The 21618-nt window shown below is 43.8% G+C and overlaps 1 protein-coding gene and 1 non-coding gene across 3 annotated transcripts in view; both read left to right on the forward strand.

Annotated features, from left to right (window-relative positions):
* Positions 1-51: 51 nt before the first annotated feature.
* LOC147253850 (signal recognition particle RNA) lies at positions 52-350 on the forward strand. Its single transcript, XR_015118625.1, has one exon.
* Positions 351-2054: 1704 nt separating this feature from the next.
* The window catches only part of klhl32 (kelch-like family member 32), a 28817-nt gene continuing 9253 nt past the window's right edge, over positions 2055-21618 (forward strand). For both annotated transcript variants that reach the window (XR_015118604.1, XM_086219194.1), the window contains exons 1-6: positions 2055-2235; positions 3515-3635; positions 7080-7257; positions 12636-12743; positions 16516-16614; positions 20778-20993. Coding sequence is in view for 1 of the 2 variants with exons in the window: in XM_086219194.1 (XP_086075320.1) it covers positions 3613-3635; positions 7080-7257; positions 12636-12743; positions 16516-16614; positions 20778-20993 (624 nt within the window). In the remaining variant the exon portion in view is untranslated. The remainder of the gene's footprint in view (positions 2236-3514; positions 3636-7079; positions 7258-12635; positions 12744-16515; positions 16615-20777; positions 20994-21618) is intronic.

Consider the following 21618-nt stretch of genomic DNA (forward strand, 5'->3'; position numbering starts at 1 on the left):
GTGACGTCACTTCTGCTGAAGATAAAACTCCTATGACAACCGTGTGCTCTTGCCGGGTGCGGTGGCGCGCGCCTGTAATCCAAGCTACTGGGAGGCTGAGGCTGGCGGATCGTTTGAGCTCAGGAGTTCTGAGCTGCAGCGGACTATGTCGATCGGGTGTCCGCACTAAGTTCGGTATCGATATGGTGCTCCTGGGGGAGCTCGGGACCACCAGGTCGTCCAAGGAGGGGTGCACCGGCCCAGGTCGGAAACGGAGCAGGTCAAAGCCCCCGTACCGCTCAGTAGTGGGATCGCGCCTGTGAATAGACGCTGTAGTGCAGCCTGAGTAATACAGCGGGACCCAGTCTCTTTTACTTGCCGTTTCCCCGACAAACGAACGCAGCTACACTTTACGTCACATGAACACGTTCACACGCCGCGGCAGCGTCATGCATGTGCGCTTCCTTTATTGATCAACCTTCAGACACCGGCGGGTTTTGCCTCTCACGCACTGCCTCCGCCTGGCGAAGAGGAGTAATTACAATCCATGAAACCACTCCCTCCTCCTACCCGCTTGTCTCTCAAAGAATACCCCCGACCGCCGCATACTAAAATAAAGATGTCCATTTTAGTCATAAAATGATGGCTTCTTTTTACACCCCGTGCAATGGATGTGCTTCCATTTAAAACCCAATTAGATCTGACGGTGTGCGGCATCAAAATATGAAAGTAAAATACTGCATATTCAGTATATTATATTGAATAAAACTAATGTGGAGACTGACTTTGCAGCTAGAACAGCTGATAAATTCTGTCTGGAAACAAAGAAAGAAATGGAAAGAAATTCTGAGTTTTACTCTACATTATGCTGAGCAATGACACGCTGAAAGCGACTTGGGCCCCAAAGGGGTCTTCTCTTTAACCCTCCTCTATCTGCTCACAATTGTTGTGCAACCCGGTGGAGCTCCTGAGGTATTTTAACAGATCTTACATGATAGTTAATAATCTTATCAGATCAAGACGAAATTTCAAGCACTGTTTTGTTGTTGTTTTTCTTTCTAAGGCGCATTGATATTGCTACATTACCAAGGGTCAGGCTCATGAGAGATTCAGTTCCTGCTGGTGAAACTCAAATTGTCGAGCTATAGGTTGACACATTGAAATTCTCATTTCATTCAACTGGCTGAACCTTAAGTTGGGATACCAATAACTCGTTAAGTTTAAATTCCTCAACTCACTGTGTCGAGGTGATTTAAATTATAGAAACACGTCAGGATGGCTCTTTGGGCTGGTCCCCTTCTACAGTATAAATCAGAATCACAGGTCCAGTATGAAGGTCTGACATCGTCAACAAATACCACAGAACAACTATGAAGACGAATTATGGAGCGACTCAGATGAATAGAGAGTGTGACGGGCCAGTTTCAGGGGAGGCTCAGTGACTAGAGGTGAGTAATATCAGTTACCACATGACAGCATGTAAAAGAGACTAAAAAAATGCCATTTAGTTAAAGATGTTGTTAATAGATGAAGTATTTTTAGGGGGAATTTGGCAGTTTCGCCTTGGATCATGCGCACCACCGCGAGGTGCGAGCAGTTTTCTGCGGGCAGGCGGATCTGTTGTGGTTTTCCTGAACGCCGCTAGATGGAAGTGAAATATTTATTTTTGAAAGTTCCTGACGTGGACTAATAATCCTGTAGCAATACACCAAGGAGACGATAGCTCCACGACAGCAGTATGAAGCGAAAGGAAACGATGTGTTCTTTATAGAAGATTACAGAAATGGCCGTAGCAAACACATGGTGACACAAGGCGAAGGGAATCAAGCGCTCCTGCTGTGACTCATGATATCCGTGTTACTTTGAATTCACGAGTGGACTGCTGTAACCGCTGCTCATTTTATGCGTAGACCCCCTGGAAATCCTAAAGGACCCCTGCAGTCCCCACAATTTTCTATCTCGTGCTCGAAACACACATTTTTCCTATTTCATAATTATCCAGCTGGAGGCGCTGTCCCGCCCCCCACTTGTCCACGTTCATGTGACCGCCGTGGAGAGGCGGGGTTAGAATACAACAATGTAGGTGATACAGTGTACCCAATAAAGTGTCCTTGACAACTGAGCGCATCTGTTCGCCGCTGCGTCTTTCTTCGCTCCCGCCGCGGATGTAAAGAGGCCGCGTCGGACATCTAATGACATTTGTAACAGAGGCGCCGCCAAGGAAGACAGGACTGACCCTTATCACGTTCATATGAGGTGCGTAAGCTTGTGGCACATTATCAGGGAGATGAAAACTGTTAATTCCCGCAAAGCCGCGAGAATGATTGAGAATATAATTCCGTGCGCGTTGTCTGGCTGCTGCGCTGCGTGATGGAAGCAACAGGGTTATTTTGCTCGCACGGGGGAGGCTGTTCCCGGTTCTCATAGTTTGTGTGGACCGAGGCGCTGGCCTGTTGCTAGGAAACCTTTTTGACAGCTGGAAGCTTTTGGAAAGTGACTGTTAACGCTCTGATGATTTATTGCAACCTGAACCTTCCTCCTTCCTTTACAGTCCAGTTTCTTGAGCGCCGTTGGTGCGTAAATCCGAATTGTGTGTGGTGCGTAAAACACATTTTCTTCCGTGGTGGTTTTCAGTCAGGAGATTACAGTCTTCTCAAGGAACAATGGCCTACTTGTTGTGATTATCAGATCCCAAATGTATTCATCCTTTAGATGTGTTTAATCTTCTAATGAGGCAAGGGAATTCATTCATCAATAATCTGCCTATGTACTGTGGAATGAGGCCATTTATGGAGACAAAGGAAGTAATGACCACTAGACCAGCCAGCAGGTATGAGACCACTGACAGGGTAGGGTCCCGATCACCTGATGTGGGTTTCAGATATAGTTTTGTCTAGTTTTATTTCTCCTGACCATTAGTGAATCAAGTTTGAGGTTGTATGAATGTATCCAGCTTGTGTGGCCTGTGTTAGAGTTCTTTCTTCTGATACTCTTCAGTCAGTTTGTCTGTGGCCACAAGTCTGAAGGTCACATGTGGTTTGATTAGTCGAGCTATCCTGGCACTACTTCTCAGGTCTACAATCAGGTGAACCATACAAGCGTGTAAATGTAGAGATGTTTTCTTTTTCTTCTTCTTACAAGTAGCCTCTTGAGAACAACCGCGTAACATGTTATAGAGCTCCATCCAGAAGATCAAGTGCAACAGAGGGTTTCTGTGCAGACTTCTGATTCCTACTTGTGTTGTTGGCCACTGAGGGGCACAAAGACTTGGCATCGTTTGGTCACTCGGCTTGTTTTAATAGTGCTCATGTTGTTTATTCGCTCCTTGAGGTAAAGCTGCCCATGGCTTTCAAAGTGTGGTTTTGCTTCATATGAAAACGCCTTAAATGTGCAGCTACACGAATAATGAAAATCAACGCGCTGAGTCAGGGGAGACAGGGGACATCTCTTCACATGTCGCACAGGAGGTTGCCACGCTGTGGTTGGGTGGAGTGGATGGACTGAGTAAAGCTGACGGGCTGTTCTGTCCTATCAGCTGATGTATGTTCCCAGTGAGGAGGCCACAGTCCTCAGGAGCCGCACAGCAACCCCCTTCCACCTCCGACAGCATCCCTTCATCCTTTGTCCAGGGGCATGCCTTCTGAACCCAGCCTCAGGTAGGTGGTCTGGTCCGTCCACACAGACTACACACACACACACACACACACACACACACACACACATGCTCAAGGCACATAAAGGAACAGCCTTTAAATAGCAGTGTAATCACTGTCGGACTGACTTCTTTAGCAAATGCAGAATAGATCCATTTGCATATGGACTAAGGGCACTATTCTTACATGTGGCCAGAGGAAGATCGATACGTTTTTCATTAAAAGTGCTCCCAGTGTGAACTGCGTGCCGCGTGCTCTACTTGTTGTCATTAAACTAGATTTGTGTAAAGATCTGTGATATCCAACATGTTTGCTGGCTGGGGATCACACGGGCACTTTCTATCCTTGCTGAGTACTGGAAAAACTTCCATCGAGAAAACCCTATAACCATCAGCATGGTCCTGATGAGCAGGTGTGTCTTAAGAATTGATCATGAATATGTACTTTCATTTTTAGAAAAATCTAGATGATTAACTAAAACTGTGACAATTGTAGACATATTTAGATTTAACAAGTGCAGTTTCCCTATTTGTTAGGGACTCGGTGTAACTGGAATGGAATGCTATTCTACAGCAGGATCTAGCTCTTTTCTAACATGGTCCTCCTCAGTTGAGAGTGTAAGATGCTCTAATGACATCATAGTGGCTTCATAGCAGAATTTACACAGTAAAGTTAGTCTGTGTGTCACAAGTAGTGCAACTCAGCCTAGGAAAATCCTTGTTCGAGGTATTCTATGGCTCTGTAGTGAAAAGCTGCATTACCAACTTGGTTTTAAGGGTTCACTTTCAAATTGGTAAACTTGTACTTGCTATCTTCTTCAGAGCTGAATAAAAGGATAGATACCCTTCCCCATGCCTGCAAGGCCCCTGACTGCCCGTTAGCTTAGCACACTGAGGGGTGGGGGATGCGATGTGTATTGCGGTTTAGATTGAAAATTTGGCAGTCCTGATTTGTGCAGAGGTAATCCTCCTCGTCTCTCCAGTTGTCAACAAATGTTTGCTTTTGTTTCATTGTTTATGGTGCAACATTAACTCGCCGTCGGGAAAGTAGTTCCAGCTATGTATCTGATTCTAAAATTCCAGTAACTTTCAGGTTTGAATGGTTATTTCATTGCTGATGTTGTCCACACCCCTAGTTCAATTAATGCAGGCGAATACCGTTTTGGAGAGAAGTGTATTTGGGGATTTTGATGGAGCTATGCTGCACAGCCCATCCATAACATTCATTGCATAAGCAAGCTAGTAGTCAGCTGAACTCAGTGAGTCTCAGCTCCTTAGTGCCCACACAGATGGGGGAAGAATACCTTTTGTCTTGTTTGACTCTGGGGAGGATGTCAAATAAGTATATTTTCTAAAAGTGGGTGCGTTCTTTTAAAAAGGTCTCCATTTACAATATTGAATACATTTTTTAACGAATGATGCTACTGGTTGCATGATCAGAAAGTGTGAAAGAGATCCAGTTTTAGAGCTTGACTTTGAGACACAAACTCACATCTCTGCCTTTGCTGCATCAATTTAGACCATTCTTCTTCACCATTTGCCTGCTTGAAGAATGATTTAAAGGACTAAATGACCAAGATACATTTCACACATCAATAAAATTCTCACTGCCTATTTTCCAGTTCATCATCATTACCAAGCAAATCAAAGGTGTCCCTCCCTCCTCAAATCCTCCACCATGTGTCCTTCTCTGGCCGTTTAAATTCACTCTTTTCTCTTTTATGCAGCACGGCAATTTTGTCCTTTTCTCCCTTGTCTCCTCCTCCTGCAGATTCTAACCTCCAAACAAACAGCCTGACTCATCATTCATCCTGGCCCGTAGTACACACTCTCACACACACACACACACACACACACACACACACACACACACACACACACACACACACGTTATTTCCTCTGTCTCACACCCCATCACTGCAGAGCAAGCCTTTGAGCAGACAGCAGCATTTAGAGCGACAGCCAGGGACGCAAAGGGACAGGGATGGATTCAGATAGAGAGGATGTCATGCTGCTGATTGAGGAGTTTTAAGAGCGTGGAACTGACGATGGCTTAACAATATCACTCTATCAGAAGCTAAAAAAAAAAAGAGTTTAAGAACAACATTTTGTGTAGGAAAATTTCCTAAATGAGGCCTATATTGTGTTTTGTTTCCTTCTGGTGCAATATTCCTATTTTGGAACGTCTAAATGTGTTTTAGTTCACCTATTTTACTTAGAAATATACTTAAGACCATCTTGCAATGTGATCACAACTGCTGGGACTCCAAATGCTGATGTTCCATGACTTATTAGGGCTGCACGGTTTAAAACAGATATACTGTTGGGATTATCTAGATGTTTTTGTTTTATGATTTGTGATATCAGAGGGATTGTTAAATATGTGCAAGGTCTAAGTACAACAGTACCTCCTCACCTGTAACTTTCTGTATTTTAAAACAAGGGTGTAATTGTCCCTTCTCAGCTTCTTACGTACTACTTAGATCATCCTTGCAACCATTTCTGTGACTTGGCCTTAATTTTGATCTGACTGCACCAAGTATATGTGTGTATTTACTGGCCAAAGTACTCAAAAGTTCCTCTGTGTTGACTACACATTTTGCCACTATGAGTGAGACACTGACACAAAGATGCTTAATTTTCTAAAAAAAATAAATAAATTACAAAAAACATCAAATTTCTATATTTTAGGGTCTGGAACCAGAAAATGTATGATGTTTTGGCTTAAAAAAAAAAAGATGAATTATCTTTAGATTGACTAATTAGATTTTGCTGCATCTCTGCTATTGAGAGTCATTCTTTGACAGTAGTGGTGCTGAAGTACTACTCCAAAAGCAATAATACACAGTGTGTATCAATAGATAGAGTAAATATCTGTCATACCTATTGGCCTACACAAGCCAACTTATCAAGCTAAGCGTTGACAAATTGTTACTCTCAGCACACTAACATGTGCCCTTTTTTCAGCAGCTATACTGACATGAAACACAGGTGTAATTAGTCGAATTAATTATTGCCCTGTTCCAATTAGGTGGGCTAAAGGGCTGGGTGGGCTTGTATTGTATCACGAGAATAGCTGTGACACACTAAAAAGAACAGTCCCATATTTAATTTGATCAGTTCCAATTGTGCTGACGTGCTATGACTTGTCAAAATGGCTGCTGTGAAAAGGCTCATGATGCCAACATGGTGGATACAGCTAACTTATTCGTTTTCACCATCTCAATGGAGTCTGTAACAGCAGAAATTTTGACTTTGTCATGGCATCAGCAAACAGAAAAAAAAGAAAAGCTAAATTCAAGTCATCATAATGCCAGTAGGAGTGCAGTAGCAATACTACTGGTAGTGTTAGAAGCGCCGTATTTGTTGTACAAGTATGGTTTCATTATTATTACGGCTATATTGTTAAACCTCAGTTTAGCTGCATAACACGTGTTTGTCTTATCAGTAGGGAAATGCTGACAGGACAGAGGCTCTGCCAGTCAATGTCCCACCAGGACTCCATCCTCTCTGCCCTGAACCAGCAGAGGAAGGACGGTCTGCTGTGTGACGTCACCCTGGTGGCCGGCGAGCAAAAGTTCCACGCCCACAAAGCCATCCTGGCAGCGTGCAGCGATTACTTCCGGGTGAGTCCAGGATGTAATTATATGTATGCTACCATGCTTAACCAGTGAACATGATGCTACTGACCCTGAATCAGCTCAAAGATCAGTGAAGCCTTTGACACAACTCTCCACTACAAGTTGGTGCAGAGGCCTTTCCCTGCTGCTACAAATCATCAGGGAGAAACTATTTTAAAAAGTACATTGTACCCTGAACTTGCACGTATTAATTAAAAGGGCTGTAGCCCATCATCTTTCACAACCTCCCCCCGGATGGAGCCCTAAAGTTTGCTTGGTCTCCCGCCAAAGCTTCATTCTGATTCTAGTTAAGACATGAAGGTAGCTTGGGGTCGACTCAGGCTGTCAGACAGCCAGACAGGAGATTTGCTGAGATGGGTCCGCACGGGGAAAAGTGCACCACTGAGATTTGATTTAGAGACACTGAGCAGATTAGAAAGAAGAAATTAATCCCTCTTGAAAATGAGAGGCAGATTAAATATGTCCAAGTTGCCTAGGGATTATTCCTCCTGAGTGAGTGTGTGTTTGTGTAGTCTTTTTATTTCTCTCTGCAGAGAGTCGAGAGTGAGCAAGTCGTTCTCCTCCCTTTTTCTTACCTCCTAACTTTTGTTCTCATTTTGTTCTTCGCCTTTAAATTCCACGTTCTCACGTCCTGCTTGAGCTGAGCTACTGTATAGTCCAGCACTCTGGGCGAGAAAGCTCACTCCTCCCCCTGACAGTCGTCTTTCAATGTAAGACAAACGCCTGTGCGCACGTAGCGGTGATTTGAACACATTAGCTACCTCATCAGATGAGAGTGATTGTGATGAAATACCTGGCCAAGTGTGAGCCGTTTACTCACGAGTTGCCCTTAATGTGACACCTGCCTCGTCCAATGCCGTCACATTATTAAGATGTCTGGACGGCAAATCGGGCCAACCAGCATTGTGCAGACACACACAGACACAGACACAGACACACACACACACACACACACACACACACACACACACACACACACACACTCACTCACATTCTCTCTCTCTCTCTCTTTCCTTCTTATACAACTACAAGTCTTGCAAACAGAATAAAAACTACAATAGTGAAATGTTATTACCCCAGAGAAACAACTTGCCGTGTCCAACCAGCGTCGCAAAGTACTCTGCTTCAACCCCCTTTTGAGGACAGTGTTAATTCAAGATGCCTTGTACAGCATTTAGACCCAGTGAGCTGCAGCTGATCACTCCCGTGTGTGTGTGTGTGTGTGTTTGATGATGTGATCCTCTGCAGATCAATCAGAGGGAACGTTGTGCATTAGTGAGGGGAGGGACATTGTGTACTATAAACTATGATGAAACACTGTGGTTAATTTGCTTTTCACCACCATCAGATTTGTACAGAACTGGAGCCATTAAATGGTTAGCTTAGCATAAAAGCTTTAAATGGGGGAAGAGCTCACTTTTCACGGTCTTGTTTGGACCATGTCCTCTTTTAGTTTTGGAATTTTAGTTAAGGACTCCATCCATCCATTTTCTTCCGCTTATCCTGTTAAGGGTCATGGGGGGGTGGAGCCTATCCCAGCAGCCTTCAGGTGAAAGGCGGGGTTCACCCTGGACAGGTCACCAGTCCATGGCAGGGCCAACACATAGAGACAGACAACCATTGGCTCTCCCAGCCACGCCTACGGTCAATTTAGAGTCTGGATTAACCTGGTCCCCTCTTGATGTCTTTGGACTGTGGGAGGAAGCTGGAGTACCAGAGAGAACCCAGCAGGAACAGGGAGAACATGGAGACTCCACACAGAAAGACCCTGTGCTCCAGCCGGGGCTGGAACCCGGAACCTTCTTGCTGTGAGGCGACAGTGCTGACCACTGCTCCACCGTGCTGCCAGTTAAGGACTTAGTTGGGACATTATTACTCTTGTGTTTTTCCTCCTTGTTTTCCTGCTTCACTTGTCAGTTCTTGTTTTACGCTTCCTGTCTCTGTCTGTGTCCCACCTTTTTTAAGTGCTTCATCTCTCTTGTCAGTGAATCAGTCCCTGTCACCCACAGCTCTGCTCCCAGTGTTTCCAGCTCCTTCTCTTCCCTCTACCACCTGTGTGCTGTTGCGTGATTAGTGATTAATAGAATATGTGTTCAGTTTCTCGTCATTCTTTGTTGGTTCTTCTCTTTTGTTTCCCTGCCTGTTGCGCTTCCCTGCTCTTTCCCCACTTTTCTTCTGTCCACATGTTTGGGTCCAGCTCCACGTCCCAACATCGTTCTCTCATCGTTGCATATACGACAACCAATCTTCATGTTTGCCACCTGTCAAGTAAGAACTTAGCCAACTGTGCATGGGATAGGAAGCCCTTCCGTTTGAAACGATTCCCAAATCTAAATGCGGGTCTTCGTTCTTTCCTTCTCAATCTCTCTTCTACTCGTGTAGTGTAACAAAGAGTTTTTAGACGCCATCCAGCTATCTATCAGTTTGCTACTACACTATTCAATTGACTCTGCTTATTCCCCAATGTATACACTTTCACTAACACCCCCCGCCCCCCCCCCCCAACCATCTTGTGGTGATTGGCAGGAACGTGGTTCATCATGTTGCTGTTTGTGAGCCCTGTGTTGTCTCCAGAGACTGGCAATTTTTGTAGTGTGTTCAGGGGGCAGGTAGCTAGTGGATCAAGGGGAGACGCCTATGATTTGAGACAAAAATAAAATCGCACTGAAACCATGCAACAAGGCTCAATGCACCTTTAACTTGTGAACCATCGTATCTCCTTAACTTTGAGCTGGAGTGCCACAATAGAGCATTACATCACCTCCATATGCCCGTACATCTCCCAGTAATGCTGGCACTATTGTACAGACAGGGTGGACAATATTGCCTCTCTAGAGGTGCAGGTCCTTTCTTTGAGAGGCTGAATTATCAAAATTATCCACCCGAATGACCGACTGAATTATTTGTGCTGTTAGATTCTATAAGTTTAAACTGGTGGGTCATCATAGCTCAGGATGTTAGTTCTTGTCTCTAAACCAGCAAAAAGTTGTTGTTGCTATGGAACCATTTTTTGTGTGTCTGACAGTTTGTTCTTTAGGTAGTGAAACAAGGTAAAAGAGGTTCCAGATTATACACGAACTCTGAACAGCTGAATCAGAGCAAATATGTGTCAAATTTATGTGAGGAATAAATTGGCTGCAAATCTGTAGCACAGACATAGGATTATATAGATCTATGGGTCTGAAGATGAAAACACCGGTTGCCGGGGAGAAAACTAAATGATGCGAGATTTTCAAAAAGTGCCCTGCAGGAGTCACCCTGGCTGACTTTCCAACTAAACTGTCTAAGAAATGGATGGAATTAGGTGGACAAATTCTTCTGGAATACTTTGTCTTACAAAAGGCACCAACTGTTCAGCATCGTCCTCTGCTTTTTTAGATGCTATGGTGCTAAAGAATGTCTGCCCTTGGCACAAATTCAGGCTTTTTTTCAATTTATGTTCCTGCACCCCAACAGGGACATATGATATATGATCAGAAACCCTGCTACAGGATCCCTTCCCTTTGTGCTCGTATTCTCTGAGGTCTCTGAATGCTCCTAAATTTGGTTTGGTCGTTGCCAAACACTTCATTGCTCATCAGCAGGAAATTTTCCAGACTTCAACTTTATTCCGATACTCACACCAGCTTGAACGCACCACCAGCCGTCCTGAAATTCGTTATTTACAATCACTTTGATCCTCTTGTCCATCTCTGTGGGAGTATAAAAGATTTCCAGATATCAAGAGGTCTGCAGCATAGGCTACCTGCCTGTGAATACAGCCTGTAGTGACAGTATAGACATAAAAATAACCTCACTGATACTTGGGTGGCTACACGAGGTAGTCACAAGTCCTCTCTGGCATGATCACACTAGCTGACACACATATATTTTGCTGGTAGGTCAGACTGCTGCAGCACTGCATTCCTACTGCGGCATCATGTGAAAGCGCTGCAGTGAACAGGACTGGGTGGCTCTATGTGTCTCAGTGCTGGATCTATATCTCATGTCAGGGGAGCCATCTGTCACCAGCAGCACTCCCTTAGCACCTACACCAAGGTCAGGAGTGCTCCTGCTGGAGGCAAACAGCTCTGAGAACACTCACAAGGCTTGCACAATAACATGGGAGCTCGGATCAATACCCAGGCTGTTTCTCCGTCAAATGCATTTTCCTTTTCCCTCAAGGCGCCTGCCTCTAGTCTGTGCTTTACGCTCATGCACACACTGACCACAGTTCAGCCACCATCTTACCTCAGGTTTTGCCACTGGACATCCTGTGCTCAACGAAGCAGGGGATTTTTAATTTGCACGGCGGTGAATCAACCAAGCTGCACAGTGAGTGAGGGATGTCCAGGCCTTGCTGAGAAGTCAGCTTGGCCTCAAGTGGACCCTCTCACAAACATCACTGTCACAATTAGAGGGGCCACTCACCAGAGGAGGGGGTCGGCGGTGGTTAAAGTTCATGTGAGTGCTATTACGCGTGGAGAATCAGATGTGTTTTGTGTGGAATGAACGTCGCTTTCGTGACAGGAAGATATGCTCCGCTGACTGAGGGCCCCTGAGGCGTCTAATGCGGTTGTACACCATGCTCTGAGACGAGATCGTGCAGCGCTATGCCTGGCTAGTGTGATTACAAAGATAGCTGAAATCCCAAGTTTGCTAGATCAGTATCCCGAGGCAAGGCAACGATAGGGAGCAAGAGTGTCTACAGCAGTGAAGCTTTTGCTTCATAACTAATAATGCAGGTAGTCAAGGCTATCTCCATCACGGCCATGTGCCCCGTCACTCTCCTGTCGTTCTTTCTCGCTGCGACAGGTCCTGATCAATAGCTTACATCCCCTCATGGTGAGACAACAGTCAATAGCTATGATTGGGGAACTGCAAGTTGGACTCAAGCACAGCAGAGCCAGGATACAGGCACAACAGCTGGCCTTTGATTGCACACGGATGGCGGAGTTCCTGTGTGTGTGTGTGAGTGTGTACTGTATGTGTGTGACAGAAGGAGAGAAAGAAAGAGAGCTTGTTTAATAGAAAGCTCTGACTTTGCAATTTATTTTTTTGCTGAACTCCAGGGCCAAGGCAGCCAAATCAGTCCAGAAAAGTTTTGATTATGCGTCCGGGGAGTTTTGATTACCTGTGTTTTTTCAGCAGTAACACACACACGCAAACATCAGTCCAGAAGTGACATTGCAAAGGGAGTGGGAGAACAAAGCTGGATTGATTTTCTCATCAACACCCATGATTACCGGTCAATTCTAACCGCAGCGTTTCCATCAACTACTTCTTCTATGCTAACAGATATGTGATTTATTTACTGTATGTTCACTGTGAAGAGGAAGTGGTCTTCCACAGTTGATCTCAATGTTTTGGCTGTGTGTCATCAGGCTATGTTCAGCTTGTGCATGGTGGAGAGTGAGGCAGATGAAGTGACTCTTCAAGGAGTGACCAGTGTTGGACTGAAGCACGCTTTAGACTTTGCCTACACCGGACAGGTGAGAAGAACAGCATCCACTTCATCAGATGTGTCTTAATTGTGTACTAGGAAAACAACTGCAGTGGAGAATAATGCCAGGGACGAAAATATTCCATAACTGACAAGTGGCATTGCCCCATTTTAGTATGATTAACAAAATGTAGAATGATGTTGAATGTTTTGCTTTTATTATGGTTTATTGCTGCAAATTATGCATTCGTAAATACAGTACATTTTTTTAATTCAAGTGATGCACTCAGCTTCAAATTTTAATTAATTTTCTTTTTTTCCTCTTATGCCTCTATTCATCTATACTTCCCTTTCAAATAATCTAGTTTTTATACATTTATTTGACAGATTTTTTAAAAACATATTTGTAAGTATTTATTACATACATATACAGTACACATATACAGATTTGGATTTTACATACGAAACAGAAAAGACTCAAAAATGTGATGTATTGTGATATTATTCTGTCCATAAACAGCGTATAGATACTACTGTTGTTAGTGGTAGCAGTTGCACTTCTAGTCATCAACACATGTTTGACGTTCTACGTTCAATCATTGCGCCTAGTCAGGAAAGTAGTTCCAGGAAATTGCGTGACTCTAAAATGATGATATCTGGTCATTTTATAACTCTAGTTCTATTCATGTAAGCAAGTATAGTTGTGGAGAAAAATGTACTTATTGACTCTCGATGGAGCTTCACTACACAACCCAACCACTGTTATTGATTGCATTAAGCTGGTCTCTGTGGGTCTCAGCTCCCTCATTCAGCGCAGAGGACAGAGGGGTCTCTAACTTGTCTGTCTCTGGAGAAGATGGACGATAAGCTTATTTACAGTCAGTCCCTTTAAGAGCTGTCCAGCCCATTTAGACCTAAAAAGACACTTTAAAATGCTTTGAAGAACCTGTGACAATATTTTAGCAATGACGTAAATTCTGAGGGTTTTCTAAAGAACTGAAATTATCATCATCCACTAAAACATTTACTTTTGTGCTTCCATAGCAGATAGAACCATGAATTAAGCCTCCCTCCAAAAAAAATTGCAGATCCTTGATTTCTGTGTAAAATGAATTGCCGTTGCCCTACTGTTCATTACACATATGAAAACAAAATCCATGAACAACACCTAAATCGTCTTGGAAATCACATCGGGTCTTATAGGTGGAACCATCCTGATGCTGCATCAGCTCTAAAGGGGCTAGAGTACAAATGTTGTCGTTGTTCCTTCTGAAATACAATGGATTATAAACCTAAAGTAAAGGAGCAGAAAATAAAACGACTGACTGTACGTGAGTCACCACGACTGAAGCTGCCTCCATAATAAATAGTAACATGACGTTTGCAGATTACCTTTTTAATCTCAGCAGCATAAGCTTGTAGAGCAAATGACTCTGGGTCCGGTGTTATCCAGGGATGTGGAGGTGCTCAACCAGATGTGACCAGGGACCGCTCACTCCTCTATTCCCACCGTTCCGAACATTACTTTGTGACTCCAGTCGGAAAAAAGTATCTCACTTAAAACAGAGAATGACTTTTCTGCTGAAACAGCAGAACAGTCATGTGAGTGGCGTCCTTGTCCTCTCAACACATCAATGAAAAATAAATATGTGACTCATCTCTACTAACAACCCTCTAGTGTTAGCCGTGCACATTCTAATAAGTAGCCGAGCGGCTTATGCAGTGTACTGAGAGGACCGGAAGTTTGTAATGACTCTTAATTTTATTTCCACAGTGGAAATGAGCAGAGAGTAGTCGGTTAGGCAGTATAAGTAGGTCAACAGCGGGCTTGCGGGCCGCCCTGCTTTGGTTGGCTCAGCTCCTGTCTGCCCAGAGGAGATCATAGCGGATGAGATGAGGGCAATATACTTATCCCCACACCGTAAATAATGCCCTACTAAAATCCTTCAGCCACATGTCATAGGCCAGCACGGAGAGCGAAGGGACACGCTGCCACAGGGCGCCTGTGACTTCACTGAAATTTTTACCGCAGGCCAGGTCCACAACAGATGTTACACTGATGATCAGATCATCCTCTTCCAGTGTTACCACTTCTTTTCCCCCCCAGTTTTTCAAACCATACATCTCCAGTGTTTCTGGGAGTCACAGCTGACGGTGTTTATAGGGGTGAGGCGCTGTCTGACAAGCACATTGTTATGCTTTGTTTTATTTTATTTTTATTTTTTTCCTGCAAGCTGCAAGCCCAATAAATGTCAGTTTACACAAGAGCCCACCACACTCCCACACTGAGTCGGCCGCTGTTATAAAACCGACTTCTGCCGTGTGTGAGGTTGAAGTGCTCCACCTGCAGTGGGCCTCTGGAGTGGAGAGGAGTTGAGGAACGGTCACCTAGAGATTTTATTTTTGGTTGCCTTCACCGCTGCTGCCTGCTAGGTTGCCAATTCCATTAAAGAAGATGAGAAAATGTGTTTTTCCTCATTCTGATTTTTAATACTTACTTTGACTTACGTTCATGTATTGAAAGTAGGTCTGTGCTGTAAAATCAACAGCAAAGTACTGCGTTTTTCTCATGTGACTTTATCAACCTTTCAGCCTCTAGTAACGATACTGTATCATGTACAGAATATACAAAAGTAACCTTTGGATGAAATAGTTTTGACTCAGTTTATCTGAGTAATCTATGTAATGTGATATGAATATTATTAAACAACCCAGGTGGTGCACAGCAAATTTTTGGTTACTTATGTAGAGAATAGCAATATTTATTGTATTTTAATCTATAGTGATGAAATCATATCGTGAGTATCGTTGCCATAGCAGCCCCAGTAAAAAGTGATGTTTAAAATAGGAGTGTAGCAGCTGTTTATCTGAATGGCAGTCACAGAAATTAATAATCTAGTCTAAATCAATATCATTGCGTACAGCCCCTGGTGAAAGAGAGAAAAACAACCACTGCTGCAGCAGCTGAATATGTAGTGCCTCTAGAAGCCCAGAAATATCCAGGTGTCAGAGGTGAACTGGACCACTGCCCGTGCCTGCAGGAGACCACAGTGTGAGGAAGGAGGAGGAGAGCAAAAATCGTTACCAGCAGAGCTTGCTGGAAATACGTGAAAAACAGTTTCCCATTTGAAACAAATTGCTTGATAATTGAACTGAATAAACTGTTCACGCGACTGCTGACAAAGCTGTATAATGTGTCTGTTTTCATAAACGCAAAAGCTGGCTAAAATTGTTCTTCACATTAGTTACGATAAGTGGACGATCATGCTCTAGATGCATGAAGGTTCATGCTGAGTAGAAAAAAAACCCTGCCTTTTTTTGTTTTCAGACTGATAAATATTCAGCAGGCTGTAGCAACAAATATTCAACCCACCAGAGTCAGAAAAGTAGTGGGAGGCAGGGGAGACAAAAGATGAAGTCATTTTCACACTTACTACTACTGATGCAGTCTGTGGCTAACTAGGGCAGAGCTGCTGTGTGGATTATCAGAAGCTCGCTCCTGCCCTCTAAAACCAAACTAAATATCCTCTGGAGTCGAGGCAAACCTGCCTGTTTGGCCCTTAGGTGAGAGAGTATAAAGCGATACTTAATCCAAAAATGTTATTTTGCCGTAAAACGTTCACATGCTCACAAATGTGTGTCTACAGTTCAGAAAGATGTTTTTTCCATTGCTGCTTTGTTAGTGCAGAGTGCAGACAGAGCCAGCCACATGGATTTAGCTTGAAGTTAATGGTGCCCCAATGGCAACCACCATTCTTGTGTTTGTGAAATGTAAATGTAAATTCTGACTGACTGATCCGATTGGGTGATTGTCTGGGCAGATTCTGCTGGAGCCGGCAGTGATCCAGGATGTCCTATCTGCAGGCAGCCACCTTCAGCTGCTGGAGCTCCTCAGCCTCTGCTCCCACTACCTCATCCAGGTACCGATCCATAAACCGCCATCCTTGTGGGACATAATATAATAAGGGGGAAAGAAATCCATCAGGTTAATGGAGTCACAGTTAGGTGATTTGATCCTGGCTGGGACACTCAACCTGAAGTGGAACAGCTCTTATACTGTGGCACACAGGTGTCAGGTGTAATAGGAACCGGGAAATTCTCCCCTTTACATCACGTTAATGCTGAAGTAGAGGCTGACTGATATTGTTGCTTGAATGACAGCGTCTTCAGCCTATTTCACAGGATGAGTGTGACCTCATGTCTTTTAGCAATTGTTCTTCAGCGTTTGCGTTTCGTGATGTGCATTCACGGGTGATCAGAGACGTCTGTCATTTACTCAAATCCGCTAGAAATCTACTCAAATCTACTCAGGGCCCCTGAGCCCGACAGGGACCTGCAGCTGTTCCTACAACACACTCAGGTTCCCCAATTGTCAGAAACATCTATTTTTTCTGATGCTGTAAACCTGTTTCAAACATATTGTTTTATAATTATATGACTAGATGTATTTCCCCCCTTCTATTATTCTTTTCCTTATCCAACTTGCCTCTCTTCGTAACCCCGGTGCAGTGTTCATTCACACATTTATCCAGCCTCTCTCGTAGTGGCCGCTGCTTTATGATGCACATGTCCTTGCTTGGAGGCTGTTGATAAAGCTGGACCACTGACATGCACGTTTCACTCACTGGACTCCCCAAAACCTTCTGCCCCCCCCCCCCTTCCCCCAAAGTTTTGCTGCAAATAAAGTGAAAATGAAAAGTGCCAAGGAATATTAATCACTGCAGTTCTGTCAGACAGACATCTCTGACACTGTCTGAGGTGTTGAGCACGCACACACGCATACACACAGGGACACAAACAGACACACACTGGCACTCTCAGCCTCAGAAAGTGGACCTTGTCAATGTCCACGTCAGAGAGAACAAATGATGATATTTCATTCATCAAGGTAAATACAACTAGAGGCTGTTTTAATGGCGAACGCTCTGCCACAGCATGTCTCCAGCGGATGAGAACCCAAATGAAATTGAACAAAGTAGTGCATAACCACACCATTTGGGCAAATATTCACTAAAGAAATGATTCTTGAAGGGGAGGCAGAAAGGGGCACAGACGAAACAAAACCCATGCCAGTTGGTATGGGACGACTGTTTTGAGACGATAATCTCCAGATCATTCTCGTCCCGTGTGAGTAGGGCGTCAGACTTTTCATTAATAATGGAGAGTGTAAAAGTGTGAAAGCAAGACGCCTGGATAGAGCCGGGCTATCGCCTTCCAGTTGCCTCCAGTAGTTCAGCTCATCGCTTCACCAATCAGTTCCACTGGTTTGACACACAATTGACAGTTTAACAAAGTGTCCTCATAGGAAATCCTTTTTATGCCTCCATACCATTGATATTCATCTCAAGAGGCAGTATGATTTCAGGTTGTCTGTCCGTTTGTCCTCTGGTCTCTGCTGTAATAATTGTGTCCACTGGGCACACATGGGCTATACAGGCCCTGGGTCTGGATCTGGCCTTTGGACCACCTTAATCCAGCATCGTCCTAAAGGAAAAACAGAACCTCCTCCTCCAAAAAAGAGAGAGTAAAAGGCAGCTTTATATTAATTACAATCTATGTAAAGTACCCAAATGAATGCACTGCTCCTTGATTCCAACAGAGGCCGCTGTCTACATTTATATTGGACTGAAGCCCTCAGGTTAATTTTTTCTGTCATGTGACAGGCTGGTAATGTTTTCTGTTGTGGGGGAATCATTTTGAAAGAAAGAATCAAAAAAAAGAGAAAAGTTCATACTGAATGATGTTGTTTACCGAGGGCGGATGTCCAAATAGTTTATCGGTCAGATATGCCGAGAGACTGTCCCATCAAGATGTGTTTTTTTTAAAACAAGTATACTCATTTAACCACAAACAAGTTGACCATCCAAGAATCAATGAAAGTTACCTACATGCTCTCACACAAGCTGGCCAAAGTAAGACCCTTCACTTACGTCATCCAAGTCAGTAGGGCTCTCTGGAAAAAGACTTGGAACAACTGGAACCTGCAACTGGGAAGGTTGGTGGAGGCAGCTTTTGTAGTTTCTGGTGCATTCATCGTGTGTGGGATTTGGATGTGCTAAGGTAACGGCTATGTGGCAAACTACAAGCTCCAAGCAGCGATGAGAGCAAGACTGCAGAAGTCAGAGTACTGACTCGAGTGATATTACTTGAAGGAAAAGCATGAAAACAGACGTGTCAGATGTGTAAAATCAGTGGAGTTCCCCTTTAACTTTCCAGTTAGCGACAGAACGGAAACCCTTGAGCTGGTGTGCACTGAGCATGCTTCTCAGTTCAGCCGGGTGGATACTTGTCAGCCAGGCCGCCTGAGTCCAGATTAGAGGTGTCTTCAAGAACGAGGCCAGCCAGCAGCTTATTTCATGTCCTCTATCACAGTGACTGGCATGAATCACTTGGAACAGTCAGAGAAAAAAAAATCTAGTTCTTGCAGAGGTAGAAACATTGACTGATCTTTTTTATACTGTATTTCACATCCCAATTCTATAGAGTTGAATTACATTGGCACACTTAACTCTAGTGTGCCCTCTGGTGGTTGTAAAGGCCTCACACTTGCGGGTCTATGCTGATGACCGGCCCATCCTTCTTTATGGACAAAACAAAGTCCTGCAGAAGTCAGTTCATCTCTTTAACTACACATGTGTTCTGACTGAGCAGTTAGTAGAAGGTAAGGCCACATCATTAACATTGATTTCCCAGTACACACTGAGCCAATACTGGCATTAAAAATCAGATATAGCAGCCTGTCACTATCATCTACCTCCAATATGGTGGATAGTGATGTGCAGATAATTGAATATTGAGTATGTGATCAATACCACACGGGCCATGGATAGTACTTATTCATCCAGATTGATTCTGATGAGACATATTGACTGTCATGATTACGTGATTATCATTTGTATCATCGCCATTGTCCTTTAATGAAGGCCTTCGAAGTTCTCTGTTTCAAATGCTCATTGAAGGTTTTTACACCCTTCAAAATATTCAGTCAGTGGATATTATTATACTATCTTCTTGTGTCTTATCTTATCTTATCATAAGGGCTATCAGTTGATGCAAATTGTGAATATGTTTTAATTAATAATCTGAATTGATTGCATCAATTTTACCCGTGATGTGTATTTTACATTTTTCAGATTTTGGTGAATGTATGTTATTACTAATGTTACTTTTATATTATTATTATTCATAATATTATTATTAATATTATTATATGTGTATTTTAATCGATTTTTTGGATTTTTACTGACAGACCAGCTGCAGCCAAGGTGTTTTGCTGCCTTCCGCTGCTAAAACCAAGTAGAGATCAAAGGGACAAGGGTGCGAGACTTTGTGTGAATTTGTTGTTATTTTTTTCTATAATTAATTAATCAATTGTTTTGTCAACCCCTACTATCATCATTATTATTAGAAGTAGTACTAGCGGTGATAGTATTACGTTGTCAACAGTAAATCACGTGAATTCCTGCAGTCCTCCCATTAATGTGGTTTTAGTACAGGTTGGACAGCACGTCTGCTCTCTGTGCTGTAGGTGTTCAAGGACGGCCAGAAGATGGCAGTCTTGTTCCGCTCCTTTTCTTCCATTCGTCTCTCTTCCTCACTGGTTTATCATTTACCTGCTGAATGGAACTCCACTCGGGGTTCATGTGAACACTGTATCTGTGCGGCTGGCGTAATAGAGCACGTGCGTGCATGTTCATTTCTGCGTTTTTGAGATCTCTGTGGTATCTTCCTCTGCTGTGCATAAGAACCATAGGACCACCTTTGAACAAGGAAAGGGTTACACAAAGACACAGCTGTGACTGGATGGTGATGATGATGATGGAGTGATAGCTGTCGCTTTGTCACTAATAACAAGGATTCAGGTGACATGTGTTTCCTTGCTATAAATCTCTGTTCATTGATGGATTTCTCAGAATGATGTGTGAGTTTTTCATTACGTTGGAAAAATCCATCTTCATTAATGGTCACATGATCTGACAGCTCTCCCTCACAACTCACTTCAGTGTGTTCGTCTGAATGTGTGTGTGTGTGTGTGTGTGTGTGTGTGTGTGTGTGTGTGTGTGTGTGTCTTCATGCCCTGCAGGAACTGAGCAGTGTGAACTACCTGGAACTGTACCGTGTGGCAGACCTGTTCCACCTCCCGGCCTTGGAGGAGGCTGTGGTGGGTTTCCTGGTGGAGCACCTGTCTGAGCTGAGCCAGAGCCGGCAGGATGAGGCCCTACAGCTGCCCTACCGCCTCCTCAGGGAGGTGCTCAAGAGCGACCGCCTTACCTCCCTGAGTGAGGAAGAAATATGGAAGGTACTCCAAATGTGTGTGTGTGTGTCTTTTGTGTAAGGAGACGAGATGCACTGCTAAGGTGCTAAATTGTGGTATAGGTTATATTTTGATGAAAATCAAAGTGAGAAACAATCATCAGCTTCTGAATTGGAGCAAATTGCATCTTGGTGTAAAAGTAGCATAAATAACACACACACTCACACACACAGATAGAGACACAATAACAAATAAATAACAAACTAAATTCTGCCATCTGCATCTCTACTATGGTTTGTTTATATTAATGAGGATATGCAATCAGATGGTGGGTGTTTCTGACTGTGTGGGCTCAAGTGTGTGATAGATTGTTGTCCATACATCCATGTGAGCGTTCATGTATGTGTGTTTGATGAACTGCCAAGGTGTGTGTGGGGTGAGGCGGCAGTGCGGGGTGGGGACTTGCCGTTTTGACTGTTCATTTGCACCAATCAGCCTTCCCCTCCTGCCCTTCCTCCCCCAGTTTCTCTCCCTTTCTGTCTTTCTCCCCTTCTCTTCTCTGATTAGGCCCTCCGCGGCTCCATCAGGGCCCCAATCCCCCAGCTGTCACTCGGCCGCCCGTCTGATTGAAAACAATCAGGCCTCTGATGGCACAATTACCCTGACCCTT

The sequence above is a fragment of the Aulostomus chinensis genome, chromosome 11 (genome assembly GCF_037954235.1).
Source record: "Aulostomus chinensis isolate RoL2024-O1b breed Wild chromosome 11, RoL_Achi_v1.0, whole genome shotgun sequence".
Taxonomy (NCBI): Eukaryota; Metazoa; Chordata; class Actinopteri; order Syngnathiformes; family Aulostomidae; genus Aulostomus; species Aulostomus chinensis.